At 35.9% G+C, this 18,977-nt stretch overlaps 2 protein-coding genes across 10 annotated transcripts in view; both read right to left on the reverse strand.

The window, feature by feature from the left end:
• The window catches only part of LOC105210344 (muscarinic acetylcholine receptor DM1), a 74,298-nt gene that overhangs the window by 12,102 nt on the left and 43,219 nt on the right, over positions 1 to 18,977 (reverse strand). For 3 of the 9 annotated variants that reach the window (XM_054235152.1, XM_054235154.1, XM_054235153.1), the window contains exons 4-7: positions 6,847 to 8,028; positions 6,611 to 6,782; positions 5,558 to 5,694; positions 4,329 to 5,356 (exon numbers count right to left, since the gene is read on the reverse strand). In XM_054235152.1, coding sequence (XP_054091127.1) covers positions 4,534 to 5,356; positions 5,558 to 5,694; positions 6,611 to 6,782; positions 6,847 to 7,769 — 2,055 coding nt within the window. In that variant the 5' untranslated portion in view covers positions 7,770 to 8,028 and the 3' untranslated portion in view covers positions 4,329 to 4,533. Of the gene's footprint in view, positions 1 to 4,328; positions 5,357 to 5,557; positions 5,695 to 6,610; positions 6,783 to 6,846; positions 8,029 to 13,037; positions 15,941 to 18,977 lie in introns of those variants that run through there. The other 6 variants (XM_054235160.1, XM_054235159.1, XM_054235155.1 and 3 more) reach the window with 5 other exon arrangements.
• LOC105210345 (activator of 90 kDa heat shock protein ATPase homolog 1) lies at positions 16,742 to 18,719 on the reverse strand. The gene is made up of 4 exons (XM_011181232.3): positions 18,396 to 18,719; positions 17,695 to 18,328; positions 17,493 to 17,628; positions 16,742 to 17,423 (listed from the first exon to the last, which is right to left on the reverse strand). Exons 1-4 carry the CDS (start codon positions 18,541 to 18,543, stop codon positions 17,280 to 17,282), a joined length of 1,062 nt encoding a protein of 353 aa, XP_011179534.2. The 5' UTR covers positions 18,544 to 18,719; the 3' UTR covers positions 16,742 to 17,279.

Raw genomic sequence — 18,977 nt, forward strand, 5'->3', positions numbered from 1 at the left:
TTCATACAAGTATTTTAAGAGTTTACATGGGTATAGTATTGAATATTTCGATTCATTTTATTGTATTTAACATTTTTAGAAATCAGATTGCCGATGTAATGTCTTGAAAACAAAAAGTCGCAAATAAACGAAAGATCTGGCCACAGTTTGAAGGCAACTAAGAGTTGAGTTTTTCTATTATTAAATTAATGGGAGGGTGTTAGCTGGGTTAAGGGTAAAAAAGGCTTGCTTTCAATATTTTTTTTTTATGTAAAAAAATATTTATTAAATTCAAACTTAGTTCTGTCTTATAGATACATATTTAAAGAATAATTTCCGAAATTTTCAAAAACAAAAACTTCTCCATTGTCAGGTAATTTTCGTTGACTCCTCGGAAAAAAGGACGGTCCGCGTTGTCAGCATAACTCCTGACAGGATCATCCAAAATGCAAAAAACAAAAATAAGTGTTTTAGGTAAGGCCATAATCTCGTGCTTGAACGAAGGAAAGACAAAAAAAGTAAAAATTGGAATTTTGGCAGACATTTTTCCAAAAAAGATAAAAATTTCGGTCAAATTTGCTTGACATTTTTTTTTTTTTAAATAGTTGTAATTGAAAAAAGAAAAATAAAACCCTACGTTCAAGCACGAGTAAATTGTATCTCGAACACCTGTGCAAAATTTCATCAAGATCGGTTGAGTAGTTTTCGAGAAAACTTAACAACCCACTTTAAAAACACGGTTCCGAGAAAAACGCATTTAAAGTTTTGAGTAACAATAATACCTGACATGGAGCGCACACCTTCCAAAGACTGTATCTCCGAAACTATTATTCGAATCGACTTGAAAATTTAGGACAATATTATTAAGATGTTGTAGAAATTAATAAGCCAAAAAAATAAAAAAATTATATTTTGAATCCACGAAACCCATGTAATTAAACCCTAAATTAAGATTTCATAAAAAATATTATATTCTGTTCTATATATACCGAGAGTATAAAATTCAAAACGACCCACCTTAATACACAGTGCCATACAATGTACACTTGTGTGCAAATAGGAAAAACGTTAAAAGCACAACTTACACTCCATTGTTGAAGTGCAAAACAACAAAAATCAATAAAAGTAACAAGTAAATGTGTCAGTGTGTGTGTGTATGCTTTTGCTATACATATGTATATAACTTTTATAGCTATTTTGGTATGTATGTATGTGCTTTTATGAGCTGGTAAGATACTGTGTATACAAAATTGCATATGCAATCGCACGAAATGGGATTAACGGTAAATATGTATGTGTTCGCAGTTGACTAATGGAGTTTTCGCGCGTACATATGTACATAAGTGCAAGCACGCACATTTGTATATATATATATATATTCATGTGTACATATATAGCGTGTGCATGCAATTTTCCACACACACACACATAGTCATTTACATGGATAAATGTATATTATTAGCATTTATCCATATATATAACTATGCATGCATGCTTTTAGGCGCGCACAAATACTGTTGTAAACTGTGTAACGGTATATATATTATATGCATTTTGATTTTATTGTATGCATTTTTTATTTATATTCTGATTTTTTTTGTTATTAGTGTTTTCAGTTTTTATTTTTTTTTTTTTGGTTTTGCAGTTTTTGTTTCATAGGTCAACGCCTGTTGTATGTACGAGCATAATTTCGCATGTGCTTAGGAAGTTAAATTTATTCTCTAGTTACGCTAATGATTTGTTATTGTTTGGTTTTTTTCTTTTTCTTTTTTTTTACACACAGTTATGCAGACAATGACATTTTCATTTAATAAATCTCTATATATGTATATGAATTGTATTATACATGCATGGGTGTATGTATGTATTAGTAATTTGGTTATAATTTTTTCTTAGTTTTTGTTATTGTTCTAGGAATTACGCTAAACTTTATATATATATTATATTTTTTTTTCAATTATATTTACGAGTATTTATTTAAAAAATCAGTACTTTGGCGGTATAAAATTGTTTCCTATTGCGCGAATACTTATAACAAAATATACACAAAAATAAAGGAATCAAGTCTTTCCAGATAACACAATTATCCTTACTTAGGTCCTTAGGTTAAATGTTATATATTGGTTTCACTTGGTTTGTTTTTGGTTTTTTTTTTTATCATTGTTGTTGGTGCCAAAATAAAAAATCTTTATAATCTAGGTGATACAATACATTAATAAATATATATGTATATGCATGTATATGTGTGTATATATACACGATTATCTACAAGTTGGTTCAAAAAGCACGTGTCACATATAAATACATACTGAGGTGTGATCAAAAAATAACGGGAGTTTTCGTTTTTTGAAAATTAAAAAAATATATTCATTTTTTTACATTAATGTTGTCGCCTTCAAAATAGTCGTCATTCGATATTATGCTCCTAGCGCCAGCGCGTCTTCCAAACGTCGAAACCCTACTCAAACTCGATTTTTGGTATAGCTTTTGACTCTTTGACTGATTTCCTTTACGCGTGCTTGTAAAACGACGGCCTGTTAAGGTTCTCTGTATTTTTGGAAATAGGAAAAAGTCACACGAAGGCATGACTGCCGAATATGGACTCTGGGGTATAGTATTATTTTTGGTCAAGAATTCACGAATAAGCAACGAAGTGTGAGCTTTTAGCGAACGGAAATCGTTAAGCTCATAAAAACATCTAACCTAAGCGGACAGGGGCATGTATATCGACATAATAAACAAGTAAGGAAGGGCTAAGTTCGGGTGTAACCGAACATTTTATATTCTCGCAATTTATTTATTTAATTTTATTAATATAACACACAATTTGATCCACATATTCGTCATATATATGGTATAAAGTCCATTGAAAGTTGGAAACCCTAATATTAGGTATATGGAAGTTAGGTGAAGTTATAACCCGCATTTTAGGCACGGAGACATATTATTAAATGAAAGATATTCCCTATGAATTTCTTCAAAATATTTGAGAGACTTAACTATATTTCAGGTAAAAAAAAAATTAGAAGCCCTGAGGTCCTCATGGTCGATATATGGAGCCTTGAAAATTTATGGTCCGATTTCGACGATTTTTAGAAGAGCGATGCCACACTATAAATTCAGTATTTGTGCAAAGTTCTGTTCCGATATCTTCACTGGTCCTTAACTTATATATTGTAAAGTAAACGGTTCAGATCGACTTCAAAGTTCTGGTATATAGTAAGCAGACGTGGTTGTAAACCGATTAGAACTATTTTCACAACATATTATTAGGATACAAGGGAAATATTACAAACCGAATTTCATTGAAATTGGTCGACTAGTTTCGGAGATATGGTTTTTGACACATAAGTGGGCGGAACTACGCCCATTTAAAATTTTGTATACCATTTTGAGTGCAGCTCTTCTGAACCTTCTCTATAATGAAATTTAAGGTTTCTGTTGGTTTTCCTTACTGAATTAAAACGTTTTTAGTAGTTTTCAACATAACCTTTGTATGGGAGGTGGGCGTGGTTATAATCCGATTTCCTCCATTTTTAGACTATATAAGGAAATGCCTGAAAAAAACGACTCCTGAAAATTTCGTTAATATAGCATTAGAAGTTTACGAGATATGTACAAAAAACTTGGCAGGGGGCGGGGCCACGGCCACTTTCCCAAAAAAATACATCCAAATATGCCCTATCCTAGCACAATCGTTTGTACCAAATTTTACTTTCATAGCTTTTTTTGGCTTAGTTATGGCACTTTATGTGTTTTCGGTTATCGTCATTTTGTGGGCGTGGCAGTGGTCCGATTCCGCCCATCTTCGAACTTAACCTTCTTATGGTGCCAAGGAACACGTGTTCCAAGTTTCATTAAGATATCTCAATATGTCTCGGACAGACAGACATCCGGACTTGAACTTTACTCGTTACCCTGTTCACTTTGGTATATATATCCCTATACCTAACTCGTTTAGTTTTAGGACTTACAAACAACCGTTATGTGGACAAAACTACAATACTCTCTTAGCAACTTTTGTTGCGAGAGTATAAAAATAATTTAGAGAACTTCACTCTTGAACAATCGGAAATTTTAAAATTCCCGTTATTTTTTTAACACATCTCGTGTGCACGTTGCATGAAGCACGCGCGGAGTGCCAACAAACCGGAAACCAACTGGCACACACATTATATCTATGCAATATATTTGTAGGTGTGAGTATGTATGTGTTTACCAATATATATATATACGTGTATGTACTGCTATTGTGTTAATATATATATATATATTTATATATAAAGACAATATCTAAACCACATTACTGAAACATATAAACGCTAATATACAAATACTATACTACATACACAATATCATTCATCAGATGCCCCAGATCAGTTGTCGCAACGAAAACCGTTAGCTACACGCGTTTCGCACAGACGACTCACACGTCTACACTTATTGCCTACCCTCGCACTTTCATTATGTATTAAATTTAGTATTCTGCTTCAATTCGAAGAGGCCTGCATTACCCTCGCGGCGACGCATTATCGTCCCCTCCATAGGCCTTACTCAGTTGTACACGCCGCGCGTCATACCCTCCCGATTGCGTGTGTGCCACTTGCAGGTGAGTATGCGTATATAGGTGCGGCGGAAGGATGCATTGCACAGGGCATAGCAGACGGGATTTATGGTCGAATTGATGTAGCAGAGCGCATAGAAGAATTGCCACAACTCGTTGGGTATGCAATCGGAACATGTGGTGAGCGGTTTGATCAACACCAAGATGTTGTATGGCGTCCAGGTGATGATGAAACTCAACAGAATGGCCGATAGCGTCTTAGCCGCTTTCGATTCCTGGCGCTTCTCTTGTGATTTCTTCTTCTTCTTGGCGGCGACACGCGACGTGGCATGCACATGTTTGACCAATTGTTTGGGTATTACTTTCGCATTGAGCGGTATGCGTACATCGTGCGATACGTGCGACATGCGTCGACCCACCGGTAAACTGTATTCGGAATCACGTGAGGAGAGTGGTCGTCGCGTTGGCGGTGCAGCGCTTATGATCGGTAGCGATACGCCTTCGTGTATCATTTTGATTGATGGCGCTTCTGGTCCATTATTGGCGCTAGCCCCGTCCGAGGGTAGCCGTATTAGTATTGTATAAACTGAATCTTGACTTACCGAACGTGAACTGATGCGATTGTTGCCGGGTAGTGAGCGTGAATCGCGTGCACCCGTTGCGGAAGAGATCTCTTGCAACTGGGAGAGTGGTGTCAGTGGCGGGCGGAGTGGTGTGGGTGAGACATCGGGTAGCAGTATACTTGGTGGACGTACGCCACAAGCGCTGCCGCCAAGTGAATAGTTGTCGCGCACCACGCTGACTGAAGTGCAGCTGTAAGTGGTGAAGATGTGATGGAAATTAGTAGGTGAAGTGTAGTAAACGGTATGTTTTACACAATTTAAATCTTTAAAATAATAAAAATAAATAAATACATTTATTTTACATAATTGTTTAGCATAATCAGTGTATGTGCCTAAAAATATGCAAAGCACTAAATTTTATGAATTGTTTTTTTGAAAACCTTTCACTCACCCATAATCTGAAGGTTCCTCTAATTCATAAGGAAAATCATCGGAATCTTCACGTCCGGAGTGCCACCACGCGATGCACCATTCTTTAACGCCGCCAAAGCAGGAATAGGATTTTTTGAGGGTATTAGTGCTTTTGATCTGTTAGAAAGGACAAGATATTATAGTAAATATTCAGATGAGATGAGTTTAAAAATATTTTAATATTAAAAAAATTTAAAACTGATTAAAATATTATAACGGTAAAAAATATATAGTAAAGATGATTTTTAAATTAATTAAACAGTTATAACAGTATAAAATATACTAGCAATTCCAAAGCAACTTATGTATATTGCGCTCTTTGTAGGCTACTCCAATTATATTTTCGGTACTAGCCTAAATGTAGGCTAAAAATTTTCGATTCTGTAGTTACTAAGCAATTAGAGCGTCAATTTCTTACTAATTTATTACACATTCAATTCAATTTAATTTTAAATATTTTAAAAACAAAATATTCCATTGGGGAACTATATTTGACATGTCAGCCTAAAGTTAGGCTTTATTTCATAAACATAAAAACGTAAAATATTTTAAAGAAGCATTTACAATATTTGAGTTCCCAAATTCTGTTACAAAACTATTTATTTTTTCATATTATTTATGCACGCCTAAATGTATGCTTTAAATTAATAAAATATATTAAAAATTTCCTCAAAAAAAACATTGAGTAAAATTTTCGAGAAAATAAAGTATTTTGAAATATTTCACTATAGTTTAAACTTAAAGGAAAACAATTCAATTCAAATTATTTTCAATATTATTTTTCTCATATTATTGATGCACGCCTAAGCTTATGCTTTATATTAATAAAATATTTTCAAACATACTAAATAGAACAATTAGCTAAAATTTTCGAAAAAATTAAGTATTTATTTTGAATTTAAATTCAAAAAAAAAAAAAATAATTTAAACATAATCTTCGAAATTTTCGACATTTTATTAATATAAATAATACTATATGATTTTAAAAATAAAACTTTTTTAATGCAAACATTAACAACCAGGCAATACTCACACTTGATCTGCGTGAGTGCAGACCATGATAGCCGGTATCAATGACCACATTGGTCATATAAACACTTTCAGCATCGGCAGAGGATTCGGAACGCGGACGCCGCCAGTCATGACCATCGCCAGTATTGCCAAAGGGCAATTTGGCCGCGTGATTTACCGCGGTATTCTCGTCACTGAAATGATTTTTTGTATTAATTTTAATGCTTTGATAGAAACGTGGACGGTTTAAGCGCCTACCTCGAATTCGAACGCTTCGACGAATCCTTTTTCCCCGCCTGCAAATTGGGCAAGTCCTTCTGTCGCTTCTTCGTCTCGCGCCAAATGCGATAGTACAGCACACACATAATCGTCACCGGAAAATAGAAAGCCGCCAACGCCGTGCCAAATGTAATGTACTGATTCGTCTCGATAAACTGTATATAGCACTCATATTGCGGCACCGTGCGCTCACCCTCAATATATGGCCAACTGTAAATCCATGGCGGCCACAACAACAAACTTACGCCCCAAGCAGCGCCAATCATGACCGCTGCGCGATTGGTGGTACGCTTCGCACGATATGTCAATGGTCGTGTGACACTAAAGTATCGATCAAAACTGATGATAAGCAAATTCAACACCGACGCATTCGATGCCAGATAATCCAATGCGAGCCATGTATCGCAGATATGTGGACCCAACGGCCAATAGCCGAGTATGGTGGTGACCGCAAACAGTGGCATTGATATGAGTCCGATTGCGAAATCGGCAATGGCCAATGAGAAGAGAAAGTAATTACTGATTGTTTGTAGTTGTTTATCGATTTTGAATGAGATCATAACCATAACATTGCCCGCCACCGTTAGTAAGCTAAGTATGGCCGCAATTAAGCCCATGAACACCATGGAAGAGATCGAATAGCTGGGTCCCTTCGGTCCGAAGATGCCGGTGGCATTTGTTTGATTTTGTGCTATTTCACTATCCAAGATAATCACTGTGGTGACATTGTCCAACATAGCGGTGAATACAGATGGCGCTAATGTTGTTGTACTGGTCGTAGTTGTTGTTGTTGTTGTCGTCGTCGATGTTGTCGTTGTGCGGAATGACGGTGCCAACGGTTCCAATATGCTGGGCGGTCCATGCGCGGGCATCGCGAGACGAGCGAAAAATAACGGACCCATTTTGATTTGTTGTGTGCGATTTGTTGTTGATTTGTTGTATTACGATTTTCCGTTTTGGTTGTTGCTTTTCGATTTTTGTTGTTTTTGTTTATTTTGTTTTTCTTTTTTACTTTTTTTTTACTTTTAATTATTCCGCTGATAGTTTTGTGCAAATATACATATGTATTGCTGTTGTTCTTTAATTAAAGCTTTTGTTGCCAAGTACCCAGATGATTAAGCTTCGTGCAAAGCGTACGAATGTGTTACCCATTAACTGGATCTGCAAATAAATAAGATAGATGTATTTATTATACAATATTATATATAGAATCTACAATTAAAACCCACTCCCTAAAAAATAATCTTAAGTAAAAGGAATGTTCTACAAGAGTCGGGTCTTTAGAAATCAGCGGAGACCCCGATTTATATGCCAACAAGGACTACCAGGTCGACAACATTTCCCAAAATTATTAGGAAATATTTTATGTCTCTACAACAACATCCCCGCAAAACTAATACGGCTATGTAAGTTGACGTTGAGCAATACCAAAAGCTCCTGTCATGATTGGGAAGGAACTCTCCGAGCCTTTCGATACTAAACGAAGTTTCAGACAAGGTGACTCACTATCGTGTGACTTCTTTAACTTGATGCTGGAAAAAATTATACGAGCTGCAAAGCTAAATAGTGAAGGTACAATCTTCTATAAGAGTGTATAGCTGCTGGCGTACGCCGATGACACTGATATCATCCAACCGCGCCGTTTGTTCTGCTTTTTCCCGCATGGATAAGGAGGCGAAGCGAATGGGTCTAGAGGTGAATGAGGACAAGACGAAATATCCTGTCATCAAGCAAACAGTCGGCGCATTCGCGTCTTGTTGACAGTCATAACTTCGAAGTCGTAGATAATTTCGTATACCTGGGAACCAGTATCAACAACTCCAACAATGTCAGCCTCGAAATCCAACGCAGAATCACTCTTGCCAACAGCTACTTTGGACTGAGTAGGCAATTGAAAAGTAAAGTCCTCTCTCGACGAACCAAAATCAAACTCTACAAGTCGCTTATCATTCCCGTCCTGCTTTATGGTACATAAGCTTGGACGATGTCAACATCAGATAAGACGACACTAGGAGTTTTCGAGAGGAAAATTTTGCACAAGATTATGGTCCTCAGAACATTAGCAACGGCGAATACCACAGACGATGGAACGATGAGCTGTACGAGTTATACGACGACATTGACATAGTTCAGCGAATAAAAAAAACCAGCGGCTACGCTGGCTAAGTCATATTGTCCGAATGGACGAAAACACTCCAGCTCTGAAAGTTTTCGATTCAGTACTCGCCGGAGGAAGCCGAGGAAGGGGAAGGCCTCCACTCCGTTGGAGGGACCAGGTGGAGAGCGACCTGGTTACACTTGGAATCTCCAACTGGCGCCGAACTGCGAAGGAAAGAGAGGAGTGGCGCGCTCTCATCGATTCGGCTATAACCGGCTAAACGGTTCAACGCCAATTACATACATACATACAACAACAACAACAATATGCTAAGGATCAACTGAGAACGAAGACAAAGCTGGAATATGTTTTCAAAAGCATCCCTTATTCACTGCGAAACTCTTAATTTTCTGTAATCTTTTTATAGATGTGTGAGATACTCGTATGCAACTTTTGTCTAAAGGTCCTATTTATGCTGTCAGCTAGACCAAATTCCCCTTTAACTTCTGCTGCTGTACCTCTAACCTCAAATTATCTTTAAAATGTTTAGAATAGTTACAGTTGACAAAACTTAGAAAGCCTGTGATATGAATCCACAACTAAACTTAATTTAATATGAGGTCTATATTTGATTGAACGACTGCTGGCGGTAATAATAAATAGTCTTCCTAATAGTTTAAAGTCTCCAAGGAACAGAATAAGGACCACTAGCAAAGATGTCAAGGTCTTTTAAGACAGTCAAGAAAAAAATGTATACTTTCAACTCCTTAATCATCTCATCACTAGCAGTCTTCATATTACAAAACCTTGGAAAGTGGCGAATCGAACAAACAACTGGTATAAAACAAATAGACTGGAATGTAATATAATGAAGTACGACTACAACAACAAACCTCATACAAGTTTACTGTGTTATCATTTGCTAATTTTGTTGTTGCATATGAAATTTATTGACAAGAGAACCGAGCAAGCTTTGGCAGCATCGCTCACTGTCACTGTATTCATTACAGCTAAGTAATGAGTATGCATGCTTACGTTGCTCAACAAAATGAATGAATGTCATTGCTTCGCATTTCTACGGAAGCTTCACTTCCAATTCAACACATCCGATATGTTGATCGATTCAATCGATGATGCAAGTGGCATTTGCCGCAATGCCGGATGTTGCATGAACAGGTGATATGTGGGTTTATTTTAACTGACTGTTGTATGTATTATGCAAATATTTCTGTGGAAATACATGTACATAGAAGGACACGGCTGGATGAATTTTGCTAAATAATATAGTGACGCGTGTTATTCGTACTTAGGGTTACCTCAAAAGAAATCTGAAATCAAAGAAGTTATTCAAGAATGTATCTTACTTAGGGAGAGAGTTTCGGCGGTTGTTGAAATTAAGAACAAACTAAAATCTAGATATTTCTTTTTAGATAAGAGGGATCGATTACTTTCTTTCTTTCAATCGATATTTTCTTCTAGATAATTTTCATAAAATAAATGTTTTCAAATTATTAATAGAGTTTGTTTAAGATATTTCAAGCTTTGCGGGTTCCTGATTACCGTTTTCACTTAATCTTGGAGGGGCAATAAACTAAATGTTGAATTCATTATTTCTGATATAAGATGGCAATCCTGATCATGTAATCGCTGACTGCTCACTCAAAGCTAGTCAAGGAGGTACCGCGTCAGGGCATCCTAGCTACAATAAAATCAGCCTGGGAACAAGCAGGTGTCCCACTATCCGCCTTTATCTTGTTGCTGGATCAGTGGTCTTCGAATGGTCCTTACTGGACAATGGCCGATGGCCTTACCTGACGTGAGGCTAAATATCCTGCCCTTCTCTGTCCAGCTTTCGCTAGACTGTGGCTGAAACATCATGGCAGGACGAACTTTGGCGAAACAGTTGAGTTGTCCCGAATTCAAATTAGTTGACTCAACAAATTCGTGAAAGGCTCAAAGTGATATTTCGGCAATTGAAGGTAAATGGCATTAATTTTGAGAAGTTTGCGTAATCACAAAGGACCTTAGCTATCAAAGTGGGACATATGGATCAGCCTAATAACAACCTTCATCTATTTACAGTGGAACTTTCCTAACTCGAACTTCTATAACTCGAAGTTCTCCATAACTCGAACTCGTGTATTGGCAAAAGTAATAAATTTCGTACAAATTTCCTTCCATAAATCGAACTTTTTGACCAGGGCAGAATACAAAATTTAAAATGCTTCTATTGAGACAGAATTTTAAACGAGTCCCTCTTTAAATCGTATGGTAGCAAATAAAAAATATGATATTTTACTTCTGGACTGCATAAATCATGTAACAAAGGCATGGGTTACTGACCTCAAGAGCCAAACAATAGCAAAGTGCAACAAACAATTTTACAAGTAAAACTGTATAAAAAACTATATTTTACAGTCTCTCTAACTCGAAGTTTATTTGTAGATTATGGTGATTCGAGTTAGAGAAGTTCAATTGTATATTATAACAAGTAAGGAAGGGCTAAGTTCGGGTGTAACCGAACAATTTATACTCTCGCAATTTATTTATTTAACTTTATTTATATTATATAATACACAATCTGACCCACATATTCGTCATATATATTGTATAAAGTCCATTGAAAGTTGGAAAGCATAATATTGGGTTAGAAGCACCGAGGTCCTCGTGTTCGATATATGGGGAATTAAAAACCTATGGTCCGGCGATTTTTAGAATGGGGCTGCCACACTATAATTGCAGTATTTATGTAAAGTTCTGCACCGATATCTTCACTAGTGCTTACTTTATATATAGTAATGTAAACGATTCAGATCGTCTTCAAAGTTCTGGTATATAGGAAGTAGGCGGGTTGTGAACCGAATTGACCTATTTTCACAACATATCATTGGGATGTAAGGAAACTATTACAAACCAAGTTTCATTGAAATCGGTCGAGAAGTTCCTGAGATATGGTTTTTGACCCATAAGTGGGCGATGCCACGCCCATTTTCCATTTTGTAAAAAATCTGAGTGCAGCTTCCATCTGCCATTCCTTATGTGAAATTTAGTGTTTCTGACGTTTTTCGTTAGTGAGTTAACCCACTTTTAGTCATTTTCAACCTAACCTTTGTATAAGAGGTGGGCGTGGTTATTATCCGATTTCTTTCATTTGTGGACTGTATTAAGAAGTGGCTAAAAAACACGACTGCAGAAAGTTTGGTTTATATAGCTCTATTGGTTTCCGAGATATGTACAAAAAACCTATTTGGGGGCGGGTCCACGCCCACTTCCCCAAAAAAATTACATCCAAATATGCCCCTTCATAGTGCGATCCTTCATGCCAAATTTTATTTCCATAGCTTTATTTATAGCTTAGTTATGGCACTTTAAGTGTTTTCGGTTTTCGACATTTTGTGGGCGTGGCAGTGGTCCGATTTTGCTCATTTTCGAAATCAATGGTGCCAAGAAATAAGTGTGCCAAGTTTCATCAAGATATCTTAATTTTTACTCAAGTTACAGCTTGTACAGACGGACGGAGGGACGGACAGACCTTCGGATTTGAACTCCACTTTCACCCTATATCTATCTCGTTTAGTTTTGGGTGTTACAAACAACCGTTATGTGAACAAAACTATAATACTCTCTAGCAACTTTGTTGCGAGAGTATAAAAATACAAAACAATCAGCAATGAACTAAAGGTATGCCTCAAACCCATCAAGAGAAGTACATTTTCTCACATTTTGCTATATCATTAACCTTATCACATTTGACTAACGGTGCATGCAAGACGCACTCCTTAACAAATCTTCCAATTTGCTTAAAAATCGCTCTAAGTTATATATCTACGTTATGCATGCCTCACCCAAATGGAGCATGCATGGCACTACCACTAATGCATTTTTAATAGCATACAAATAGGCGTACTACCAATGCGCGCATGCATGTCAGCATGTCAATATTTACATAGGTACACAATTGATAGCTGTTGTTAATATTCAATACAATTTGATGATTTGTACGATTTTACTATGCACTAAACGCGGAGACAAACATACAGATGTACATATGTATAAGTAGATGTGGACTTACCGCATTGTGATTGTGATTGTGCGTGCTGGTGTTCCTGCTGTTGCCTTTAACGCGCTTAAAGCTGCTGCCACAGTCAATACTTTTATTTGCTGTTCGCTATTGTTGCTATTGTTGTTGTTGTTGTACTTCTTATCGTTTGTATAACTGTAGTCGCAATCGCAGTCGTCGTCGTCGTCGTTACTCATGCGAACTCGACGCATTGCCACTTTTGTTGTTAACGCCACAGTTTGACAGTTCATTTTACATGCAAATAAAGGAGTTCCTGTGTCCTGTGTGTCCTACTGCCACACTGTCAAGTTGTTGGCTGTCATGCGGCCGATTTCACGTCTCAACTCAACTCAAATGGCAAAGGATGAGAATGCGAATGATTGTTTATTTTTTTTTTGGTTTGTGCTGTATATTGTTGCTGTTGTTGTTGTTGTGCGATAGCTAGTACAATAGTTGTTGTTTTTGTAGTATTGATATTGTTGTTGTTGTACGATTTTCAATAGTTGATAGCTGATATTGCGGTGGTTTTATTAAGTGCTATTGTTATTGTTTTATTGTTTGCTGATTATTTGCAATTGTTGCTGTTGTTGGAGTTATTGTTGACACTAGCGTTGTTGTTGTTGTTGTTGTTGTTGTTGTTGCTGTTACAGCTGCCATTGTATAGGGCCGTCACCACACTTTACTAATTCACAAAGTTAATCAAAATGAGAGCACTGGAAAAAGAGCACTTGCACACATACAAACACAGCAACGCAAGTCACATACACATTCACGCACGCAGGCGCGCGCGCATACACATTCAGCTGTATACAAATTATATACAAACATAAGGACTTTTTAGCATACAAATATATGTATATATATGTAAATATGTATGTTTCAGCACCTTTATATGTATATATGTATGTATGTGTCCTGCTTTATAACAGCTGTACGTATGTTCCCTGTTATCGACATCAACGGTATAACACCAACAACAACAACACCAGCAGCAGCAGCACGGCAGCAGCAGGAACAGCAGCCCTTCAACAGCAATAGCAGCAACAAAAATTATAACAACAACAATAGCAATATTAGTTGAGTATGCTGTACACATATGCTGTTGTGTTAAAAGCAACCTGTCTGTATGTTTGTATGTATGTATGTGTGAGTGTGTGAGTGTGGGTTACCGTGTCAATTTCTGTGTCTGTCTGTTTGTGTGTACACTTTGATTGTGCTTGTCTATAGAAAAGTTGCCGCTCCCTAATAGCCAACTAAAAGATGCGTTGCGCTAGTTGTTACCATTGCTGCTGCTGCTGCTGAAAATATGCTGCTTGCTAGTGCAACAAACACAACAACATGTACATACATACATATGTAAGTAAAATAAAAAATATATATGTTTGTAGCTACTAAATGGATTTTCAACTTTTTCACACTTTCAGCTACACTCCAAACACGCACAACCATTTGCACTAGCACCTTTGCATTTATGCGTATATTTACACTTGCACTTTGTTTAATTAAATTTTAACACAGTAATTTTTTTTTTTTTTTTGTAATTACATTTTCCAATTTTCCGTACACAAATCCGCTGCTAATCCACATATTCATACAGTTATATAGCGCTACATATGCGCAAATACAAATACAACACTTGTATAGCTGTGTGTGTGTGTCACACACACTCATACAAGCACAGCGACATTAATTTAACTAAACTGCCTCACAATCACTAGGCTGTGGGTATCCTTATTTTTTCAGCTTTTTTTTTGTGCTCAACAATCGGGAGCGATTTCGAAACACATTTTTCTGTCACAAATTTTCGCTTTCGCTTTTCAGCATTTTGCTTGCAGCAATAAACACAAGTGTGCTATTATAACAGTTATAATATTATTTTAATTATTTTAGAAATATTTTTTATAAATTTTTACTTAATTTATTTAAATCACATTTTATGCACTTAATATGATATAAGTAAATAGGTAAGTAAGTGAGTGAGTGAGTGTTGATACGCCTAAATGTATACGCTTATTATAAAACTCAAGTTTATTGCTTCAAATCTCATCCGGGACTGAATGTGTACCACCAACGGCGCAAGTAATCAGTAGTCTTTAGTCTTACAATTTGAACTTGCTCTCTCTCTCTCTAAGTCTCTCTCTATGTCACACTCAAATCGCTTCGTCCTCATACAAATCAGTATGGATGCTGTGCTATCTTAAATGTGTGTTGTTGTTGTTTGTATAATTGTGCTTTTTTGTTGCCCACCATTTCGGGTGGGTGTACACGTACCAGCACTGGCAAGTGTCCATTGGAATTTCAAACACAACTCGTGTATCTATTGTGATGCTCTTGCTCTCTTTACGCTTTCGCGCTCACATTCTGTTGCGCTGTCATCACTGAAGTGCAGAAGAAATCTTGCATTTGCAAGTGAGTGTGTGTGTGTGGTTATGTGTGGGATGGTGGTCATGTTAACTTAATGAATGAATGAATGAATATTGGCACACACATAACTGTTTAAGCTCAATTGTTGTTTAAGCTGCCAGCACGACCGACACACATTGTTTGCTCTCATTGTTTCTCAAATGTTGTTGTAGTTGTAATATATTGAGTAGCAGCTTTGCTATATGCATTTCCAGATTTTTCATAGTATACATTTAGGCTGTTTACAATGTTATTCGATGTGAAAGCTTATTATTTGAATTTTCGAAAATGTTGCCATACCGCGACGGTTGATTTGTGAAACGGTATTTTGTTTTTAAATAAAATTTATAATTTTCGGCTTTAAAAATAATTACGCAATGCGTTTTCGATTAGTAATCTTTGCGATTTTTAATCAAAACAGTTGTCGAATCACCCAAGACTTTATTCGATTTCTATTAAAACACACTGCGTGTATGTGCACTAGCAACTAAGTAACCTCAAACCATCCCAATTTATATCAGCTTGTTTTTGTTGTTGTTGTAGCGACATACAATTTGCTCCAAATAATTTTTTAGATGCCCGACAGTCCTTGGTAAGATACAAATTATTATTACTTAATTATTTATTACTAATTATTTACTACTATTACTTGATTATTTTGGACAATAAAGCTCATTACCTTAAGGGGTTACATGGGTTTCGTGGATTCGAAAATCTTTTTTTTGTTTTTTGCTTATTAATTTCTACAACATCTCAAGAATATCCCTAATTTTGATCCGAATAATATATATATATATAATGTGCGCTCCAAGTATGGTTTTATTGCTACTTAAAACTTTAAACGCGGTTTTCTCGGAACCGTGTTTTCAAAGTCGGTTGTCAAATGTTCTCGAAAAGTACTCAACCGACCTTGATGAACTTTTGCACAGGTGTTCGAGATACAATTTACTCGTGCTTGAACGAAGAATTTTTTCTTTTTTCAATTACAACTATTTTAAAAAACAAAATGTCAAGCAAATTTGACGAGATTTTTATTGTTTTTGGAAAAATGTCTGCCAAAATTTAAATTTTTTAATTTTTTTGTCTTTCCGTCGTTCAAGTACGAGTTTATGGTCTTACCGAAAACACTTATTTTTGGTTTTTTTTTCAAGTTTTGTTTTTGAAAATTTCGGAAATTATTCTTTAAATATGTATCTATAAGACAGAAAAAAGTTTGATTTAATAGATAATATTTTACATAGAAAAAATATTGAAAATAGGCCTTTTTACCCTTAACACCCTCCCATCAATTTAATAATAGAAAAACTCAACTATTAGTTGCCTTCAAACTGCGGCCAGATTTTTCGTTTATTTGCGACTTTTTGTTTTCAAGACATTACATCGGCAATATAATTTCTAAAAATGTTAAATAAAATAAAAAGGATCGAAATATTCAATACATGTGCTCAAATTAAAATATACATTGATTTCATTACTTTGTTCTAACTTTTTTTTATCCAAAGATCAGCATATGTATCGAAATGTAGCAATTTTCCTCATTGTTTTTTTTTTTTTTTTGTAATTTGCGTAAGAAAAGAGACGACCATCTTTAACTAGTTGAAGTCATAACCAAGCACACGCGAGGCTTGGCTGTTACTCAAGCGTTTATAAATATTTTCTAAACGGTACATAATTAAATAACCTATAAGGTGCTGCAGCTCTTCGAAGTGTGTTTGTTTGTTGTTGTTGTTCATTCAATATACATACATATTCATATATATATACATATACGTCTATGGACAATGAGGTTTTTGTTTATATGAACGATATTTTTTTCTTTAACTACCCAACGCCTAACACAACTAACTAGTTTTACCACAAACCCGATATAGATAAGCCAAAACCGAACGTTTGCTTCATGCTTTCCCAGTAGTAACGGTGCCAGTTTGTGGGCATAGCATCATATTCGGACGCAGGAATGCCAGTTTGTGTTAGCTTCAATTGGGTGTTGCTTTTCTGTAGATGAAATATTTGAAAAGCATTATCACAGAAAATAAAAACTTTTATCATAAAAAAATTTCTTACCGTTTCATCCAAGTCTATCACAACCTGTGAGTAATGTCCTGAAGGCCAGTTTTTCAGTCGCCAAGTTTGTTTAATCTTCTTCTCTGGCACCAGTTCTTCGAACTTACCGAGCACATTGCCGCCATACAAAACGAATCTGTCATTTAAAAATATGTAGTAAACTTTCTATATAGAAAATACACATAATATTTTATCTACTTACTCTCCGCCGCGTGTAGCGCTCACTTTAACTGGCGCACGGGTGAAAGCGGTTAACATATCCTCTCTTGTCAAGGCGTTATATAAATCGTTCGCACTACAATTGAACTCAACAGCCATTTTTAATGTCCTTACGTCTAACTTACAACCAACATTATTCCCTGATTTATCACTGGCTTTAACATTATTTGCACTATTTAATAAATTAGCTTCCGCGGCGATACTGGAACCAGCTTGTTTTACCTTTGGCGCAACTGCCGTGTTTTCTTCACCCTTCTTGGGAAGTATAAGATTTTTCGAATATTCCTCTTTCAATTCCTTGATATACAACGCCACCTGTTTTCGTACAACATCTCGTCCAATGTTGTACATGAACTGTTTGAGGTTTTCTGATTCATCGTTGGACTCGTCAATGGTAATGGTGATCTCTATGTCATCCAAATCGTTTTCTTCCGACAAATTCGGTATAGTGATTTTGCCTTTATGTTCTAATTTGCTATTATTCAATAATTTTCCAGTCCATTTAAGCACCAATTTCCATTCATAGAAAAATATAAGTTTCCCTTTACGATTATTGACTGTTGCTTCCCCAGTACAATCGTCAACATTATCTACAGTACATTCGATGCCATCCTTGTCTGCAAAAGTTATTAAATATATTCGACAATATATTTTTGAATGAAAGTGCATTTGAAAAATGTTTACCAATTTTAAGTCCTTTAAACAATTGTGTTAAACGGTCCTTGGACCAAGGTGTAGCATTTTTTTCCGTCCAATGCCAATTGTTGACATTCGTTGCGTCAGGGCGTTCTTCAACAATCCAACGTGGATCACCTTCACCCCACTTTGCCATTTTTTGTTTTGTTGATTTATTTACTAAACAATTTACTAAATGGTTTAAACACTAAATATTTGTTTAATAAAACGTTGAAATTTCTTCGAGCGTTTGCTTTTTGCAAATTCACTAGCTGAGCAGTTTTCTATGAAATCACGTTCTGTGTGACTGTTTGACAGACCAAATCAAAATCGAGAATATTCGCGTAAAAACTGACAGCTGATCGGCGCTGCCGGATGTGTTGGAAACGAAAATGAGTGTACAAACGAATATTCGTATTCGTTTCGAACCGAGACTTGTTAATGAACCGAATATTTTGAAAATTGTATATTATATTAAGTGAATTCGTTGTATGAATAAATGAATTATTATTTGGATATGTTATCAGAATAATATAGAAACATAAAATAAATGAATGTTTCGGAATTTTATTGTTGTAAAACAAAGATCCA

This window comes from Zeugodacus cucurbitae, chromosome 6 (genome assembly GCF_028554725.1).
Source record: "Zeugodacus cucurbitae isolate PBARC_wt_2022May chromosome 6, idZeuCucr1.2, whole genome shotgun sequence".
NCBI lineage: Eukaryota > Metazoa > Arthropoda > Insecta > Diptera > Tephritidae > Zeugodacus > Zeugodacus cucurbitae.